At 35.8% G+C, this 21891-nt stretch overlaps 1 protein-coding gene across 1 annotated transcript in view; it reads right to left on the bottom strand.

The window, feature by feature from the left end:
- The window catches only part of man2a1 (mannosidase, alpha, class 2A, member 1), a 140421-nt gene that overhangs the window by 33624 nt on the left and 84906 nt on the right, over positions 1-21891 (bottom strand). The window contains exons 11-16 of the mRNA XM_056458605.1: positions 20678-20792; positions 20512-20579; positions 20266-20431; positions 15691-15921; positions 15471-15593; positions 13056-13170 (exon numbers count right to left, since the gene is read on the bottom strand). Of these exons, the coding sequence (XP_056314580.1) occupies positions 13056-13170; positions 15471-15593; positions 15691-15921; positions 20266-20431; positions 20512-20579; positions 20678-20792 (818 nt within the window). The remainder of the gene's footprint in view (positions 1-13055; positions 13171-15470; positions 15594-15690; positions 15922-20265; positions 20432-20511; positions 20580-20677; positions 20793-21891) is intronic.

The raw sequence follows: 21891 nt of genomic DNA, 5'->3' as shown, positions 1-21891 counted from the left end.
TTTTTATTGTTGGTTACGAAAGTCACTATGTCAGATTATGCTATTTTGTCTTGATAAAATCTTGACTTGTCGTGGGTAACAAATGGACTACACGTTCCTTCACGATCAGTCGTCCTGTGACATCCACAACAAGCGTTATTTCCCAAAGCAGTCACAAGTGTTGCTATTACAATATTTCTTAAAATTTTTTAAATCTTATTTAAATCTCAATAAACACTGATGCTTGCTGACAACTAGGCTACATTATTTAAGGGCATTCGTTATGACATTGATAGGACGAAACTTATATTTACTTTTTAATAATAAGATATTTTCTTTGAAATCCAAATGTATATTTTTTATGGGTTGCTTATTAAACACTCGCTTTCCTGAACCTGTCGCAAATGAGATGGAGAAAATGAAAGCACATCAGCACCAAGGAAAAATCAGATGCTCAAAACAAAATAATGACATGTTAAAAAAATTTGCAAATATATGACTGATGTTTGTGATACAACAATTACAGTGGAGCAATAAAAGTACTTAATAGTAATAGTACTTACTTTCCACAGAGCAAAACAAATCATCCACCCGCACAGTTGAATTGTGGATGGGCTCAAACTAAAAAATAATTAGTTTTTATTTTTTTTATTTTAATGTATTTATGTTGGTCAGTTATCTACTAGATAAACAAGAAGGTGAAGTGCTTCAAAGCCAGTCCGCTATATGTTTCAGCACCAAAGCACAAACTGGTTTGTTAAATAAAATCATAATCTAGCCTAAATGAAATTAAAGTGAAATATTCACCGTTTCAGAGAAACCTATCTGTTTTCACTGTTAATGACAAAATCATCCATTGCCTGTGTGTTTCAATTTTATTAGTATAATCAGGTAATTTGTGCCGAAATCATGACAAATTCGTGTGATCTGACCAGGGCTCTAGGATGCTGCAGTGAGACACAGATAGATCTTCACTGAAGTATCCATGTCAAATAATGATTAGACTAATTTGGTTGGCCCGCAGATTTACATTTGCATTTACGGGACTTGTCGGCAGAACAAAAAATAACTGTGTTCCATAAATGTGTGAAACAAGCTAGTTGCTTGACAGACGTTGCAAACTACTGCTTCTGCATTTGTCCACCAGACTGTGTTGTCATGGTTTTTATTGTTGTAAAGATGTTAATGTGGACATGACACCATTGGCAGATGACTCCTAGACACAGTCAATGTCTTTGTTAAAACTGTGACTTTCTCATTATTTTCAAACCTGTTGGAAACCTTTAAGATATTGTAAATACTCTACAAAAATAGAAAACAGTTTCAGTGTTTTTTGGATATTTAAAATCTTACATATATTGTGCCTTTAAATGAAACATTGATACAAACAGAATCATTTAAACTGAATCAAAATCATTTAAATAATAACCCTATGGATCACCAAATTGGTCACAATACCCAGCCCTAATTAGGGCGCTAGTTTCATGTTCACAGATCTAATATACTGATACACATGCCATTTCATCCATAACTGTGTACATTTACAGACAAACAACATAATGTGAACTTAAGACCTATGCCACTTTTTACACCATGTAAAATAAGTCTCTGATGTCCCTTGAGTGTGTATGTGAAGTTTCAGCTCCAAATACCCAAGAAATATTATTTTATACCTCTTTAAAATGGTCCCTTTTAGGTTTTGATACAAATTGTGCTGTTTTGGTGACTGTTGCTTTAAATTCAAGTGAGATTGTGCTCTTTTCAAAAGAGAGTAGAGATATAAATGTCTGTGTGTCAGCATAGTGGCAGATTCAAAACAGGACTAACGTTATATTTGTACAAAAACAAAAACTGTTAAAGGTGCTGTATGTTTTGACACTTCTAAAGGATAAACATTCTACTATATGTTTGCGGATATTTAAGAAACATGCCAAGTGAACATGTTTATCTGAAAAACAATGATGATGTCATATATTCTGCTTTAAAAAAAACGTGCCGGAACGTCTGTCTTTGTTTTGGTTCTTTTAACCCAGCCACTGCCACTTTAGTCAATTATACTTCAGCATTCAGGATGCCTTGTTGGAAAACAGCATATTTGATTCATTCAGTAATGAAGGCTCTCAAAGCATGCGTCCATGTCCAAAATGTGACCTCAGGTGGACAGTAGCAGACTCCGAAATAAGACGCAGATTATGAGTTCCACATGAGGTGGTTATTAATTAGGAAATAATAAAAATATTAGTCATTTCATTTAGTCATTTAGTCATTTAGCAGACGCTTTTATCCAAAGCGACTTACAAATGAGGACAAGGAAGCAATTTACACAACTATAAGAGCAGCAGTGAACAAGCGCTATAGACAAGTTTCAGGCGTGTAAAAGTCTAAGAAGCAAAACATTAGTAGAAATTTTTTTTTTTTTTTTTTTTTTTTTTTTTTTTTTTTTTTTTTTTTTTTTAAGAGAGAGAGAGAGAGAGAAAGAGGGCTCAGTTAGTGGTATAGCCAGAGAGGCAATTGCAGATTAGGAGGAAAAGTGGAGACTAAACAGTTGCGTTTTTAGTCGTTTCTTGAAGACAGCAAGTGACTCGGCTGTTCTGATGTAGTTAGGGAGTTCATTCCACCAACTGGGCAGATTGAATGTGAGAGTTCGGGAAAGTGATTTCTTCCCTCTTTGGGATGGAACAACGAGGCGACGTTCATTCACAGAACGCAAGTTTCTGGAGGGCACATATATCTGCAGAAGTGAGAGCAGATACGAAGGAGCACAGCTAGAGGTCACTTTGTAAGCAAACATCAGAGCTTTGAATTTGATGCGGGCAGCAACTGGAAGCCAGTGCAAACGGGTGAGTAGCGGAGTGACATGTGCTCTTTTGGGTTCATCAAAGACCACTCGTGCAGCTGCGTTCTGAAGCAGCTGAAGAGGTTTGATAGAACTACCTGGTAGCCCGGCTAGCAGAGAGTTGCAATAGTCCAGTTTGGAGAGGACAAGAGCTTGAACAATGAGTTGAGCTGTATGTTCAGATAGGAAGGGTCGGACCTTTCTGATGTTGTAGAGTGCGAATCTGCAAGATCGGGCAGTTCTAGAAATGTGGTCAGAGAAGTTCAGTTGGTCATCAATCGTAACTCCAAGGCTTTTTACCATTTTGGATGCAGTGATGGTTGCTCCATCCATCTGGATTGAAAAGTTATGGTGAAGAGTCGGGTTGGCAGAAACTTCAAGCATTTCCGTTTTCATGAGGTTAAGCTGGAGATGATGATCTTTCATCCAGAGTGAAATGTCTGACAGGCAGGCTGAAATGCGAGCTGGAACCGAGGGATCATCAGGGTGGAAAGAGAGGTATAGCTGGGTGTCATCAGCATAGCAGTGGTAGGAAAAACCATGTTTCTGGATGACTGTTCCTAAAGATGCCGTGTAGATAGAGAAGAGAAGTGGTCCAAGCACAGAGCCCTGAGGTACCCCAGTGTATAGATGCTGTAGGTTGGACACCTCTCCCCTCCACGACACCCTGAATGACCTGTCCGAGAGGTAGGAACTGAACCATTGAATAACAGTGCCTGTGACGCCCAGTGACTATTATGAATGTAAACATTAGTTAAGCAGGTTACATTGTAACCCAGTGCCCAAACAACACCTTACATTATGAGATTTGCAGTGGTAAGCAATCGGGCTGTTTGCACCAGACGAAACACGACAGAAATTTAAATACAGCCATTCAGAAGCACAGAATAGTACACTCGCTGCACTCCAACAAAATGGTAAGGTTTATGATCTAATTAATACATATTAAACCTCTTTAACATCTTTAAATGTAGATGCTGAATCACTGGTATGTGTTGGAGTCACAGAGTTCAGTTTATTTTATTTTCGAAATCTGAGGTGAACGATCTGCTGCTGCTTTCAGTAGTATGGCAATAAATGTAATCTAAAATGGCATTCAAACTCACATTGTTAGCATTTAACACTGAATAAAGCACATGAGGTGATCATTGTCAGTTTTCTATTGATCAGCTGAAAGAAATAGAAGCCGTTTTTAAAATAAAAATTTCTCCTTTTAATATGTAAAATATTCCTTCTATCGCGTACCATTGCTTTTATTTAGAACACGATTTAAATCAGCCTTTAGGGTCAACAGTCAGGCACACTCCTGTTGGTGTTGTCAATCTGGCAACCTGCGCTTGCATGTGTTTTGAACCAGGTGTGCAACACCTAGTTCAACCACTGGGTGTCAAACTTACATACTGTAACTTTAAAAGAAGTGGCTCGGTAGAATGCAGTCTATGCAGACTTCAGTGTTCATTTGTGCACACTGCTTCTCACAGCTGCTTCTCACTTAGGGCTGTCTATGCTAATGAGGGAGAGATCATCACTAATGGACATGACTTCCCCCTTTCAATGACAAGTACAAAGGGAGAATGTTAATCAACATGTTTCGGCAGACTGTTTTTATCAAGTGTGATTATAAAAAAATGAATTAACTCATTTCTAATGTTAAAGGCTTGTTATATTCACACACTGCTGCCACAAAACTGTGTTTAAACCCTTTATAAAAGGGATTTTTGCATAATAAGTCCCCTTTAATACTCACTCAGTGTCCTTCTGACATCAATCTTTCTCTTTCAACAGTTCATCCAAAATATAATCCCCATTATATCTGTGCAGCGTTTCTTTTTTTAGGAATATTTTCAGCAATTTAGCAAGGACCACTAAAGACCTTTTCCTTAAAGACCAATGGGAATCTTCAGGCTGATTGGCATGCGCTGCATTAAAGACACATATAAACGCATACAAACTGCCAAAACACCACAAATTGAACACATGCCAGTAGCAAATGATTGCTTTTCTTTTCGTCCTCTTATGGTTTTCGCTCTACTGTTTTCCTGGCTTACGACGAATGAAAACATGAGCAATTAGATTTACCAAGTACAGTGAAAATGAAGAAACCCTCCTTTATGTTAAATGTACATTCGGAAACAGACTAATTAAGCCTTTGGGAATAAAACAATGCAAGAAACAAATATGTTCCATTTCCTTTAATTAAAATAAAACCTCTTTAAGATAACAGAACATGCTCTATATAGCAGCACGTCTATGAAAAAAACAAGGTTTAACAAGGATTTGGTGGAGTAGAACAGCTTGGAATATTTTCAACATGAGTGTGTCCTCATTAGCTCATAGCGAGAGAGTAACCTGACACTGAAACTATTGTGCATGCTGAAAGTTACTAATGTGAACAAACACCTACAGCAAGCATACACATTCAGTTCTGTTTGTCCTACAGAGATAAATGATACTTAAACAGGGAGCTGGACAGAATATACACCGCAAAAATAACCCGCAAAAATAACCCGCTACATACCCGCTACATACACCGCAAAAATAACCCGCTACATACACAAAATAAATGATTGATTTAAGAAGATACAGACTAGAAACAAGTCAGATATTCTGCCTGTGCAGTAAGATAATGATACTTGGTAAGATTTCTTGAAATAAGGAAACTTAACTAAGCTTTAGTAAAGGAAAAAAACATATCCCAAGCAGTGTGTTTAGTCTTATTATCTTGTTAATTGCTTTTTACGAAGTTTGCTTTTCTTAAAACTAGATTTACTAAACAGAATTTAAGAATTGTACATTATTATTATTATTATTATATATTATTATATATTATGTCTAAAAATGAGCCAAAATACTTAAACTTAAAATACAAGATTATTGTATATAATAAATCACACACATGCATATTGTTCACAATTTTTTTCATAAAATTGAGACTTTACAGTATTACAATGCTAAATTATTACTTGTTGCCTCTCAAAATACTGAAGTTTACTGGAACAAAATCAGAAATGTATTCAAAACAGAATGTATTTTGTCACTAAAGATCATCATACACCCAGCGCAATAAGGAGCAAGACGTGTTTGGCGAGATTTGTTGCTATTTTCAGACCACTGTAACATTAATTTTCCTGTTTTGTGCCACGTTGTTTAAATGGCAAATCCAGTTGCACCACTTTGTGGACTCATGGGTGTGCTGGTCTAAAAAGGAGTTGTGTTAAGGCACATTGCTGGCGCGTTGCTATTTTGAGGAACTGAAATAGACTGCACCATTGACCAGCTAAAAGCTGATCTAAATCCAGCGCAGAGTGCATTAGTTATGCGTCTGTGCAGGTCCAAACGCTTACACATTGCTTAATACACACAGGATGTACAGGATACACAAATATCTTTACATATGAAAAAAAATGTAAATATTAAAATGGTACAAACATTATTATTTTCTACATAAATATAAAAACCACTGCCTACATGCCTTTTTCTTTTTTTCAGTTCATTCATGACAATTAGCATTTTCATAATGCTATTATTAATAGTAGTATAATTTATTATATGCATTTGTTTTAATAAAAACAAGTTTAAATTTGTCCACCTTTTGGGTTTTGGAGATGTCTGCATCACTATATGGGACATAAGAATAGGACGTGTGTTTGGATATAACTCAGTTTTTTTACCACACTTCATTATTATTGTTCATTTATTTGTTTGCTGGAAATTAGAACTGAATTTAGAAATAGTTTTGAAACAAATCTTTATGCTTATCAAACAAAATTAAATATGTAGGCTAATGAATGTCTTCAGTGGAGTACGTACAACTCGGTTTCCTTATCCAAGAAAGTAAAGGAGTAAAGAGTAAAAGTAAAGTAAAGGGGCCGAATGGAGGAGGCTCATTGTTTATCCTCATGCTGCAGATGGTCTGTTTAACTGTTTCCTCGATAGTGAAGCATTCAGTTATTCCACTGTTTAACTGTTTTCTTGCTAATGAAATGCTCAGTTTTTCCACTTACAAAGTCCGCCATGTAAATAGCAAATGCGCTATGGCGCGGATGCAACTGATTCTTAAAGTGAACGGGAGATGAGACTCTGATTGGTTTATTCTCAAAGCACACCCATAACTCATTAGGAAAATAAGCTCAACCCTTTTAGACCATGCGCCATGGCACAAAGTGGATTTTTCCATCCTTAAATTAGCAAAAGTGGATTCCGACACGCCCTTAATGTGTTTGCGCCCTGCACTTTGCGCATGGATCGTCAAAATAGAGCCCTCAGAGTCCAGAAAAAGAACCAAAACACAATCAAAACAGTCCATGTGACTTTACAGGTCCCATTAAACGAAAATTGTTGAAATCCAAAAGTTTTTTAGATGTTAGTATCAGTATTATTCATTTTTAGGATATCTATAACAGGGCTCGACAATAAGGACTGCCCGTTGGCCCGAGGCCAGCGTGCGAGACGCTTAGGCCAGTGTACAGAATGTTTTGGAATCTGTCTCGTTTCCCCGTGGTTAGCGCGGTTTGTTTGGCATATGTGAGTCCAGCAATCGTGCTCGGATCCGCACCAAATCAATCGGTCCGAGATCGCCTGAATGAGATGGTCTCTGCTCGATTGATTTGATCAATTGTAGTGAGAAAACAAAATGGTCCAACGAACTAACGACCCAGGCTATATCACAGTGTATTATGATTGTGTAATAGCCACATATAAGGCTATTATGAAGAGAATGATGAGTAGGGCGAGATGTCATTCTTACTGGCAAATGTGCATTTCATGTCTAATACGAACGTGAAAGCATGCTGAAATATTAACAAGAGCTGTTTATCCATTAGGAAAAGTTACCATCTGATAATTTTTCCATATTTTATTCCTATAATATGTTGTGTTAGGCCTATTGTTTTGTTAATTTCTGCACTGACCACTCAAAAGAAAGGTCAACATTGATCTGCTTCATGATCTGATGCAGTCTCTGTTCAGTTGTTATTGCTCTCTATAATTTAAGCCTATAATGCATCATTCTAGCCAACGTTTCTGTAATAGATTGATTAATTCGATAGATAGGTTTTTAAAAACTTGACAACTGAAATGAGGCTCTGTATGAGAGTCTGACCTCTCTGATTTTTAATTGGCGACTATGTCTGTGGGTGTCAAAATTAAAGTGCACATTTTCACTTATAAATATTATAAACACTACTGGTCAAAAGTTTGGGGTCAGTATAATTGTTAAATATTTTAAAATAAGCTTCTCCCGCTCACCAAGGCTGCATTTATTTAATCATAAATACAGTACAATTTGTAAAATTGAAAAATGTTATTGCACTATAAAACAACTATTTAAAAGAAGCGTATCATTTAATTTAATAATTTATTCCAGTGATTTTAAAGATGAATTTTCAGCTTCATTACTCGAGTCTTCAGAGTCACATGATCCTTCAGAAATCACTCTAATATTAATTGTTATTATTATTAATAATGGTAATAGTAATAAAAGCAATAAGGTCTCGAGTAATAATTTGATTTGAAACTGCATACAATAAGAAAGCAGTTATTTAAAATTGTAATAAATATTTAACGATTTAAAAAAAAACTTTTACATTTGATGAACTTGATTTACTGAATAATTTTCCTTTAAAAAAAACATGAAAAAAATTTAAAACTGACCCTTAACTCAATTATGTTTGGCTTTTGAAACACTATTTAAAATAGTGTATGCGGCTAAGAAACAGCTATTAACATCTTTTGTTTGGTGGGTCCAGTGAAAATTTTGGCAGGGCAAGTAAAAATATGAACCACTGGCCCGATCGGCCCAGTGGAAAAAATCCTTAATGTTGATCCCTATATAAGTTAGTGCACCTCAAAACAGTGACAAAATTTGCATTTTGAAGATATAAAACTAATATAAACATGTAAAGCTTGTAGTTTGTCACGTCCACCCAAATGGATCAATGGTTTTATTCGCGTCATCTCACAGAACAGTTTCTCATCACATCACAACCAATCAAAAGCTTTCCAGTATCTGACAAGCCCCGCCCCCTTCAAGTTGCTCCTCATTTGATGCACTTGAGTTTAACCACTCTCACTGGCAGAGCTCTGATAAAACAAAGCACTATTGGCTGTTTTCCTCTAAGGAACACTTTTGTGTGCAGAAAAAAACCTTGAAGTCACGTCAAATGCTTTGATAAATAAACTTTTAGCGTCTTGGGACTGTTGCTGTATAAATAGGATCAGAGAGCTCTTGGATTTCATCTAAAATATCTTAATTTGTGTTCTGAAGATAAAAGAAGGTCTCGAGGGGATTGGAACAAGTAATTAATAGCATAATTATCAGTTTTGTGTGAACTAACACTTTAAGTATTTAAAAAGTTTAAACTTTATGTATTTAAAGTACTTTAAGACTTTATTGTCACAAAAAAAGAGACAACTATTTTGTGTGTGAAGAGTTTCTATCCAGGCTACGCATCAAATTCCAGTTTAACTAAAGGGAATAACCCACAAGAGGTTTAGCCTCGTCTTTTCTCTTTCTTTTTTTTTGGACAAAAACAAACATCACTGGGGGAAACATCCCTAGGGCTCTAGGAAACTGGCTCATGTGACTGCAACTGTCTCTCAAAAACACTCATGTCCATTATCTCACCCACCCAGAAGAGGTCAGAAACAGACAGTCCAACCCCCCTGGTGCTCTTGATACGGAAAGCAAGGAAATCTTTCAGAACGCATTTCTTTCTTTAAGCACACCATTAAACTTTTGCTGAACCATCCACGATTAAACATCTCTGTCTGATGCTGATTAAATCTTTGTAATGCTGCAGTGTCTCTTTTGGCCCCATTGATTACAAAGTTCACATTGTCTGTTATAGCCTGAGAAACTTGAGTTGAGTCCTTTAAAAGGTATATATTGTAAAAACAGAGCTCAAATTATTTGTTTGTAAAATTGCGCTTCTAAAGAAGTATGAATAAAGCGCTTCTCAAACAAAGATTACTTAGAAAAGGTCATCATCCGGCAGTTCTTCATGGATGTTGAAATAGTTTTTTTTTTTTTTCAACTTGAGGTTTCCTGAGGTTAAATTGCAGCCTTCAAAGTTCCCACCACTGAATATCAGTAAGAGTCAAAGATGAGACATCCTGTTTTGGTATTTAAAAATATATTTAAAAAAATAAAGTAAACATAAACTTTATGTTTTAAATATTTTTTTGTAAAAACAAAATGTCAAAATTTGGGTGTAATAACAGCATATAAAAAGAGTCAGAGGGTTCAATTCAATACCTTTTAAGACCTTTCGAACACTTTTTCCAAACATTTTAAGACCTCGTCGCTTTTTTAGGTTTCAACCAGTAACACTGGTGACATTTTAACATACAATATATTTACTAAAACCTGATTGTAACAAAGGAATCCTAAACTAAAACATTATTCATATACTGAACAAAAATACTAATCCAGCAGATGGCCTTTATAGTAAAGCAGGAATAAAAGTTAAGCCTTGGTTACTGCAGTAAACAAAGCAGAGTGGTGTCAAATTTGGCAGGATTTTATCGACTTCATAAACAACACAGCATTCCAATATTCACAGATTAAATTCAGTCAAACTGTAGCAAATAAATAATCAAAACTTATGCAAAGTTAAATACCATATAAAACAGCATTCAAGAATTTTTGATAATTTTTAAGGGCCTTAAAGTACAAATGAAATCAAAACTACCCATATGATTTTGTTAGCTCACATTGCTAGTTTTGTGATGAACAATTCAGTGTCATTAAGGGGGGAAAAATGCTTGCCCTTGTAATCTTTAACTGTTTTCAGTAAATTACTCACGTTAGGTCTGTCTGAGGTATTGGACATGGCTAACATGCTTAACCATGCCCCTCCAACTGTCAGTTTTGACAACAAATAGAAATTGTGAGAAGGAGGAGTCTGTTAGGTTGTAATAGGTGCGTTCGACTTCATGCAGCGCTGAGCAGACCGATTGAAATCTGTCTTAAAGTGGTGCATGCCGGTTAGAAATAGACATGACTGTCACTTGTGGCATCAAAGTACCGTGACAGCGCTCCTAGATTAGACGGCAGCCAGTGCAGCGTCTGAAGAGCGACTGCAGGAGCTGCGATGACGACACCGATATTACATGATTGGCTGGATTGACCGCATGACAACCACCACGTGTGTTTCAGGTTTACTATTGGACAAATTCCATCTCACAGATTTCAAAACAAACAATAAACTTTTTATGCCATCTCTATCTTGTGAATATCATGCTTATTAAAAGACTACAAATATTTTACAACAGTGTCATCTTTTGTTAAATAATTTGTTTAGGAAGGCTAGATTGTTTGCATAAGTTTTTTTTTTTAACCTTTTTTTTTCAGACTACATACTGCATTCAGCTGAATTAACGATTTAAATGATATATTTTTGTGAATAACCTAAATATTAACTCAAAGAAGTCTTACAGACTTGTAATAAAATAATTATCATCATTGATCCTGCCACACTTAATGTTTCTTAACAAATTAAGTTTAAGAAATATTTTATTAAATAATAATAAAATTATTTATATGATTTTGAAATATTTTATTTCCTGTCAAGTCGTCTATGCACAAATTTTAAAAGTGACATTGATGGACCTTGCTCTTTCTGGGAAATTTCTACTTAAACTGTAGCTCACTTATTTTGGGAATGTCCTTTTGTTCAATCTTTTTGGATGAGAGAGCTTTTTTAAATGCTTTCATTATCCAGAATAATCTTAATCATAATCAAAACACTAAAACTATTTGTTTTGGGTTTTACACTAATACATATTGGAAAGTTTTATATCTGTAAATGTAAATAAACATAAACCCATTTTTAGCATATTCAAACAAGAAGTATTAGCCTGAAGAGGGATGTTTAAACTCTTAGAATTTGTGCTTATTGCTTATATTTTATATTACACTCTCGTTTTGCCATTATTTCTAATCTTTATTATATAGGCTACTTAAATTTAATTCATAATTCCCTGGTTGGTCATAGTGTATGTGTGTGAATGAGAGTTCATTATTAAATTCTAATTATTAAAATTATTATAATATTAAATTCTATTTCCCAGTACTGGGCTGCAGCTGAAAGGGCATGCGCTGCGTAAAACATATGCTGGATAAGTTGTTGGTTCATTCCGTTGTGGCGACCCCTGATTAATAAAGGGATTAAGAAAAGAAAATGAATGAGTGAATGATGACGCCATGTGATGAATCATGAATGCTGCAACTTGTGCAACAAGTGTCCGGCTTGACGGCTCCATTTTCAACTCTGCCGCCGCCTGCGCTCGGCTACTCTCGTTGATCACCGGCTGCAGCTGTGCTTCAAGTCGAACGCACCTACTAACTGTTCTAAAACCTTTTTCCCAATCTTTCTGAATGAAATGCCTACTTTACTACATCCAATCAGCTCACAGTATAAAAAACAAGCCACGCCCACTGTTTTCTCTTTAATATTCAGTTTCTCTAGGAACTGCGTCACAGTATAAAAAAAAATTCAACTTTCAATACTTTAAGACTCCGTGGACAACCTGATTAATGTCCCTTTGTTATTCATTATAATAGATTTATTTAAGATTTTAACAAAAATTCTAAACTTACTTAAACTTTTTGTGTAACAAAAAAAAACTAAATTGTATTATTCATTTATTCATTCATTCATTTTCTTTTCAGCTTATTTCATTTATTAATCTGGGGTCACCACAGCGGAATAAGCCGCCAACTTATCCAGCATATGTTTTACGTAGCGGATGGCCTTCCAGCCGCAACCGATCACTGGGAAAAAAAATTGCATTATAGTTGAAATATTTTGTAGAGAAATTTCTAATTAGTAAATAGGTAACACCTACTGTACAATCCAAAGCACTCATTAAACAAGTAAAAAGCCTTTATTTTGTGCACATTTTTATTATTTTAGCTACGTCAATAAAGGCTTTTTAACTTGTTTCACTACTTTTTCAAGTTCCTTAGACAAATGATTGATCTGCTAATTAAAAAGAATTAAAATTCTTGTTCTAAATATGATTTTTTTGTATATAAACTGTTTTTACATTGAATAAATGGTCTGTATACCATGGTGAAATTGTATGATGTCACTACTTTCTGCTTAGACAAATAAAACATGTCATATTTTAATGAAGGTAAAACAAAAAATGTAATGCTGTATTACACTTTTAATTTGATTCTAGAAATAATTAATTTCCAAATTGTAAATAGTAAAGTTGAGAAATCCAGTCTTACCCTGGGTATTGTAGAGCCGGAGTGTATGTGTGATGTGTGCGAAGGTTGTAGTGACTTCAGAAAACAGCATCCCTTTAGTGACTCGAATCACCGGCGGTTGAGAGGGAGAGTAAATCTGTGTGACAGAGAGAAAAAAATCAATGCGAATCAAATCACACTCATAAAATCCCCTCAGAGCAGAGCTACCAAAGAAACAGCATGACAAAACTGCCTAATTTGCTGATGAAAGAGCGAGTTTGGGCTTCCCAGTGTTGGAGTGGACAACAGATAAAGCTGTGAACTGTGGCTAAATTCCCATTACATTCATAACTCTAATCAGCTCAATGACAACTTGGTGTTATAAGTTTTAGCATCCGAGCAAATTCTCATGGCAATCATTTGTTTGCCACAAATTAACTGCCAGCCTGCCGCAAATAAACTGTTTTTATAGGAGTGGGCGATAAACAACCCAGTTTTTACTGCACTGCTTCTCAGCAGTGGCACCCTTGCTACATAAACTACTATTTACTTACAGTATGTACAAGTGGAAATACGTTGAAATTATTTATAATAATAATAGTTTTGCTGCTGTTGTTGTTGTTGTTGTTGTTAAAAAGCAATAGAACCCCAAAATGACGTAAAAATGACTACTACTTATACAAAAATGTAAATTATGTCTTTTATTATTAATGTTTTGTTATTAATGTGGCTCAGTGGTTAGCGCTGTCACCTCACAGCAAGAAGGTTGCTGGTTTGAGTCCCGGTTGTCATACCTGTGTGGAGTTTATGTGTTGTCCCTGTGTTCAAAGGGTTTTCCTGCGGGTTTCCCCTACAGTTTAAACGCATACGTTTTACACATCCCCTAGTTTTTCGATTCCATGATCGCTGAATCCAATGCAAAATCAACAAAAAGTCAAAAATTTTTGCGATCCAGCAAAATTCTTCATTTAATCGCAAAATAATAGCAAAAAACTTAAATAATCTCATAAAACATCAAATTTCAAACCATATAATCACATTATATTTATTTCAGTTTGCAATGAATTGTTTTACATGACTTATAGACGTTGCATTTACAGCGCAAGTGATTTATAAGAGTGTCTTTTAAAAAATGTCTCACCTGCACACTCCCAATCATTAGTAAACAGACGCAGATGAAGTGCGAGTGATTTAAATGTGACGTCAAAGCAAAGATGTGTTTAGACATCCTGTAGCGCGAATTGGCCGTTTTGTGCATTTGACGTGCTTCAGACTGCAAAAGAAGATTGGAGCAAACATCCAACAAATGGAGCAATGGAACAACCAGACGAAGATTGGTTCACGAATGATCGCCGCTGGACATGACCAAATTGAAGGACATTATTTTGTGCTTTACATGTATGGCTGGTATCATGATGTGTGCCAAATTTATTAATTATTTCATTTAACTCCTGCAGTTATTGAGAGAAACATGTCCCTGGCATTGACAAGTTTTTAGTGTTTTAGGTGTATTATGGTAGGGGAAGTCCTAACGCATGTCCTGAGTGAGGTACATGATGTCAGACGCTCCAGGGAGCAAAATCTGAGAGAAAGTAAGATCGTGTTTAAAAATAAGAGTTATAAAACCTTACTTTGGCTTAATCCCTACCAAGAAGCTTTATTTTTATGGCTCATTGTCATTGTGTCAGATTGCACACATAGTAGGCTATATATATATATATATATATATATATATATATATATATAATTGTCCAAATTGTCATTTTTATCGCACAAAATCACAAAAAAAATCATGAAAAAATAGGTGGTCTGGTTATAGGTGAATTGGGTAAACAAAATTGGCCTTAGTGTATGATTGCATGTGTGACACTCTGTATATCGACACTCACAATAACACACACACTCATACACTAAGGTTAATTTAGCTTACCCAATACACCTACAGTGCATGTTTTTGGACTGCGGGCGAAACCAGAGCACCCGGAGGAAACCCACATGGATATTGGGAGAACATACAAACTTTACACAGAAATGGCCCAGCCGGGACTCAAACCAGTGACCTTGCTGTAAGGCGACAGTGCTAACCACTGATTCACCGTGCAAGCCAATTATTATTATTATTATTATTATTATTATTATTATTATTATTATTATTATTATTATTATTATTATTATTATTATTATTAAAGGAAAAGTAACTGAAATAAAAACTCTTTAAGTATTTGTTTATTTACCTACATACATATTTATATACTCAATGGAAGGTTTTGCTAGTTATTACTTCACACGTGTATTTCCTCCATCAATATCCAACACTGGGGCTCATATAAGAATCTGGGCTTAATCCAATCCAAAGCAGTTTCTTTTATTTTTCCAAAAAATCCCAAAAAATGAATACTGTTGGGCAAGATATAGGACAACTGATCGTTCAACAAATTACTCAAACAAAATCCTTACTGTTGCTTCTTTGTCGGGCAGGAATAAGTAGGCGCCGCTCTTGTCTTTACTGCTGGTGGTTCCATACCAAACAAACTCCACCTTCATCTGGTGCTCAGATTCATCCTCCTTCAACATCATTTTCTATAAACAAAGAGATGATTTCTGAACATTACACAGAGTTATTCCTAAATGTATCACTTTACGGCAAACCCCAAAGAGCAGAAGTACATGATCAAACCTCTAAAAGGCCTGTTGCTCCAGAGATGGACAGTCTGAGGTGAGGATTTTCAATGACCACAGGAGCTCCATCGTCTTGATAGAACTGACGGAAATGCTCCAGTTTACTGTCTGAGAGCTGTCTGCCTTCCTGAAGAAACATGTACTTCGAAGCATCTGTCCTGGGCTCCATTCCCTCAATCAGCTGGTACACGCTCAGACCCAGAGGAGCAGCGTGAGCCACAAATGACAACTGTGGAGTTAACAAACAAATTCAAAGTGCTTGGTCTATTTGCAAAGTATTCTATGACATTTTGGAAAGTCTGCATCAGGGGTGCCCAAACTTTTTAGTATGAAGGGCCAAAAACCAAATATCATCGAGAGCCGTGGGCCGAAAGTAAATATACGAAACTATATTATCACGCTATCCGCATTTCCTCCGGAGTTTCATGCAATTTCAGGTGTTTCATTTTTAATATATCGACTTTAACTGCAGTTTGGCACTTTCACTTACATTCGGGAACATTTCATGCATGCCCCCCGTGCCAAACGAGATATTGGGTGCAAACATGAACTGCTGGAAGAGTGTTGTTTCAATGGAAGTTCATACCGCATGCTGAATGGAAGAAAAAAAAACCTCTGCATTTTACGATGCAGGTGTCTGTAGTCTGCACTGACTCGGTAGGTGCAAATAGTGTCAAACAGTCGTGTGTGTGTGGTTGTGCGTGTGTGGACTATCCTGTCACAAAACACGGCGAGAAAAGGCATACTTCACATGACTTAATTTGATTTCTCTTTAGTTTGATTATGACTTTAATCTGATTAAATTAATCAAAAATCGGTGTTTACATAGTAGACTCTTAATCTACTACGATGTCCTGCACAGTTTAGCTCCAACTCTAATCAAACACACCTGTGTATAGATTTTTAGTGATCTAGAAAACACTGATTAGCATCTTCAGGTGTGTTTGATCATTTACACCATTTAATTGAAGCAATTCATTTCAGTTAGATTTTAACAATAAAACAAACAAAGGGTTACATTAAATATGAACTCCCACTCTTCTCAGATGGGATGTCGGGCCAAATCAAAAGTTACCATGGGCCCATTTTGGCCCACGGGCCCTAGTTTGGTCATCTCTGGTCTAGATGGTGACTCTTTTGTTAAACTGATGGACACTGAAAGAATATTGATTAGAAATATATGTTATTGCTGTAATTCATTTATTCATTTTCGGCTTAGTCCCTATATTAATCCGGAGTCGCCACAGTGGAATGAACCGCCAATTTATCCAGCACATGTTTTACGCAGCGGATGCCCTTCCAGCTCCAACCCATCTCTGGGAAACATCCATTCACATCCATTTAGCCTACCCAATTCACCTGTACCGCATGTCTTTGGACTGTGGGGGAAACCGGAGGACCCGAAGAAAACCCACGCGAACGCAGGGAGAACATGCAAACTCCACACTGTAATATTTATTTATTATTATTTTTTGTTGTTGTTGTTGTTGTTGTTGTAAACCTTTGTCAATTTGTATGACAATGTTTAAAATAAAAAATGTTCAAAAAACAAAACAAACATCGACTTGTTTGAATAACCACAAAGATCCACTGAAGTGCCTTGAAATTCACAGCTTTGTTTGATGTGTAATGTCATTTCTAGTGGTGTAAAGTAACAAATTACAAATACTCAAACTACTGTAATTGAGTAGTTTTTCTCAGGAATTGCAATTTACAAAGTAGTTTTAAAAATGTGTACTTTTACTTACCCTTGAGTACATTTTTAGTGCAGTATTAGTACTTTTACTCCACTATTTTCCTTCAACCTGCAATCACTACTTTATTTTTTCTGTCTATGGGTATTGGCTAAAGCAGACAAATCGGTCCTGATATTTCCATCCAATCAAATCACGCATAGAAAGTAAATTGCACCATTCTGAACAACCTCATGGGAGCTTTATAAATGCAGCAATCCATTTGGAAGTATTAATAGTGTCCAGGAAGATGTCCAAAATCTTTACACGCAACGACCCAGAGACTGTTTAGACTGCATGTCAGTGATGAGAAGATGACGGATGTTTACTTTATGATGACTAAAATCGCCAAATGGCCTTAAATAATCATTAAATGCACTACAGAATGTTACGTTTGCACATCCCTGCACAAACTGCATGTAAACGCATCAGCTTTTTACAGCGTAATACTCACTACTCACTAGGGCTGCACGATACTGGCAAAAATGTGAATCACAATTTTTTTTTGCTTAAAATCAAGATCGCGATTTTTTCACGATTCTGTAAATATAAAATAAATGTTAATATGATTAGCCTATTATTATTGTTAATTCTCAAACATATGGTAAAACAACAATATTAATAATATTAGGCCTATGCGTAGGTCTACTGTTGCTTAAAATGCTACATTTTGTATAGTCATTGATGACATCAGAATATAACTATTCATAATTATAAAGTTGATTTATTATGTTTAAGACTTGTGCTTGTCATCTGTTATTGACAACATTATTAGACCATTTGTTTTCACTGGTAAAATTTGAATTTTGTCATTATCAGATTCCTTCTTGCTTTATATTCAACATTATATATAGGCTAGGGTTGTTATACTGACACAGAAAACATTTATTTTCATGCACAACACTGTTCGCTATGAAAGAAAAAATATATCAAATGCTTGCCGTAATCATAACTCTAAAATGCCATATGATCATTTAAATGTGAACACAGGTTTCACTTTCACTTCCTAGTGCGGCTCATGGCCGCCGTCACTGTGAGAAAAAAACCATACATGCAAATCAAACCTCCTGCACGGCTCTCAAACGATGGCTCTGAGCAACAAACTGAACGTTATTTACAACTTTATTACATGTTATTCACAGCCTATGCAGCTTCTGTTTACTAAAGTAGGTGTCATAGACGGGCAAACGCGCGTTCTCGGAAGCAAACAGCTCCCGGTCAGCTCATGTGCGATTTCGCGGCCGCGAATACATCATTACATGAAGACAGAAATGACATTTTTGGGTGAATTATACCTTATAAATACAGTATGTGACACTTTTAACGCCATTTAAAGGTATCAATGTTACTGTAAAGACTTGTGCGACTTGAAAATATAATTGGCTGAATCGTAGAAAAAGCTGAATTAAGATCGTGTGTAGGGTCGAATCGAGATCGTGATCTTTTTTCGATTAATCATGCAGCCCTACTACTCACTACTCATGAGTATTTTTTAAAGGGCTACTTTTTACTCATACTTTGAGTATTATTTACAACAGATACTTTTACTCTACTTGCGCTACATTTTTGGGCAAGTAATGGTACTTTAACAGGAGTATGATTTTTCAGTACTCTTTCCACCATTTACATTTACATTTACATTTAGTCATTTAGCAGACGCTTTTATCCAAAGTGACTTACAAATGAGGACAAGGAAGCAATTTACACAACTATAAGAGCAGCAGTGAACAAGCGCTATAGACAAGTTTCAGGTGTGTAAAAGTCTAAGAGCAAAACATTAGTAGAAAATTATTATTATTTTTTTTTTTTGAGAGAGAGAGAGAGAGAGAGAGAGAGAGAGAGAGAGAGAGAGAGAGAGAGAGAGAGAGAGAGAGAGAAAGAGGGCACAGTGGTATAGCCAGAGAGGCAGTTGCAGATTAGGCAGGAAAGTGGAGACTAAACAGTTGCGTTTTTAGTCGTTTCTTGAAGACAGCAAGTGACTCTGACCTTATAAATACAGTATGTGACACTTTTAACGCCATTTAAAGGTATCAATGTTACTGTAAAGACTTGTGCGACTTGAAAATATAATTGGCTGAATCGTAGAAAAAGCTGAGTTAAGATCGTGTGTAGGGTCGAATCGAGATCGTGATCTTTTTTCGATTAATCATGCAGCCCTACTACTCACTACTCATGAGTATTTTTTAAAGGGCTACTTTTTACTCATACTTTGAGTATTATTTACAACAGATACTTTTACTCTACTTGCGCTACATTTTTGGGCAAGTAATGGTACTTTAACAGGAGTATGATTTTTCAGTACTCTTTCCACCACTGGTCATTTCAACTGAAACATTAAAGATGATACAGGACACATCGAGTAGCTCCTCCCTCTTGTTAAACAGGGCCAATCCGTGGTCTGTATAGACTTGTGCAAGTGATTTACTCATTGTACCACATGCTGTGGCGCTTTAAGTGACAATAATGTGAAATCAAAATCATATTTACATTGTCTGAATCCTTTATTCCCTCTATAGTGCACTATGTACCGGTACTGTGTGTTTCAAATTTAATTTGAACTTCTTAAAGGTCTGTATACTAACTGGGAATGTGTATGTGTGTACAATGCATTTTGACCCTCTAGGCTTGCCGAAGATAGCAAAGTGTATAGCTATCTGAGTTGTCATAAAAATCATTGATCCATACGGCTGGCAAGTTTTAAATGCTTATATCTTCTTAATGTGAACTTTGTTACTGTTTTTGAGAACCCTTAAAAGTCCAGTGAAGTGCTTTGAAATTTTAATTTCTATTCGACTTAAACACTGATCTTTTCCATCATGCATAGGTATAGCAGATCTCACCTGAAAGGCATCTGCAGTAGCATGGCTGGCATCCTTCCACACTGCACTGACTTGAGCACGGACCACCTGTCCAAGTGCACTAAGCACACGCACATTAGGAGTATTCACATATACTGTAACCATAGATGTTCTGGCCTGTTCTATGGGGTTGGAAACCACCAAAAACCTGAAAACAGCCAAAAATGAAAGATTCAGCTTTCTTTAATCTTCACAACATGTTTATAATGCTGGGACGAGAACTGGTACCTTGGTTTTCCATGAACCTCAAGAACATTTTTGCGAGGTAGGGCATCTTGGGATTGCTGAACATCATCCTACAACACGGAAGCAGCAAAAATATGACATGCAGATGGCAGTTTCCAAATTTAGGAGTGATGCCAGCATGTTGTGGATATGCAGTGTGAACACTCACCATCTGAAGAAAGGCTTTCGAAGGATCGTTGTGGTATGTTTGTTTGTCCTTGAGCACCAACCAATGTGCTGAGCTCACAATCACTCGCTTCACATTCAGAATAGAGTGGAACAACCTTTACAATAACAAAAATCAGCATAAGTAATTGTCAACAGTCCAGGGCAAACTAAACTGCTAATAACTAGCAGTAACTTAATGAGTTAGAGATGAATATTATATCAGCCTCTATTATAGTTAATAGTTTTAATAGTTTAACATTCTTTACCATAAATTCAAGGTAATATTTATTTTTTACATGCAAAATAAAGTTTATCCAAAGCAATATTTTAGTGTCAGTATTTATTTATTTTTTTCAGAAAATATAAGTTTGTATGGACCCTTATCACAAGACGGGGATGGCACGTTTAACTGTCATCAGCACCTTAATTCCATGAAAGTTTTTAATATTTAGATTTTTTTTAAAGGTCCTATAAAATTAAAATAAAGTTTTTTAGATGTTAGTACCAGTACTGTTAGTATCTATGAGCAAGTGCACTCCAAAACAGTACCAAAATTCACATTTAGAAGATATAAAAGTGATATAAACATGTAAAGCTTGTAGTTTGTCACGTCCACCCAAATGGACCAACGGTTTTATTCACGTCAACCCATACTACAGTTTCTCATCACATCATAACCATTCAAATGTTCTCTAGTATCTGACATGCCCCACCCCCTTCAAGACGCTTCTCATTTGCTACACTTGAGCTCAACCACTCTCACTGGCAGAGCTGTGATAAAAACAAAACACTGTTTACTGTTTTTTAAAAAGAGGAGGAGCTACCCTATGTCCCATCCTCTCATCGCGTTTTGGTTGAGATTACGTCGAATAAAAATGCAAACTTCAAAGCACTTCATGAGACCTTAAAATATATGTAAATTTCTAAAACTATCTTTGCTTTCTTATTGCTGCTGGTCACCAAACAAATTCCGTTGTACTAGTAATACAATGGCAATAAAGTTTCTTTATCTTTATATCTAATTGCAAAAGCTATTATTAAAGCTATACTATAATTACCTAATTAATTACACCTAATAAGCTATACCTAAAAACTAATTATCGTTTATGCGAGGTGTTTCTAATGCAGCATCTATAGGCAGGACAGCAAACTCGTAACAAATTACGACAGTAACAAATTACAAATACTCAAATTACTGTAATCGAATAGTTTTTC

Source organism: Danio aesculapii, chromosome 5 (assembly GCF_903798145.1).
Source record: "Danio aesculapii chromosome 5, fDanAes4.1, whole genome shotgun sequence".
NCBI classification, from domain to species: Eukaryota; Metazoa; Chordata; class Actinopteri; order Cypriniformes; family Danionidae; genus Danio; species Danio aesculapii.
Note: the sequence above shows the minus strand (reverse complement) of the source record. Positions and strands in the feature narration are given on the sequence as shown.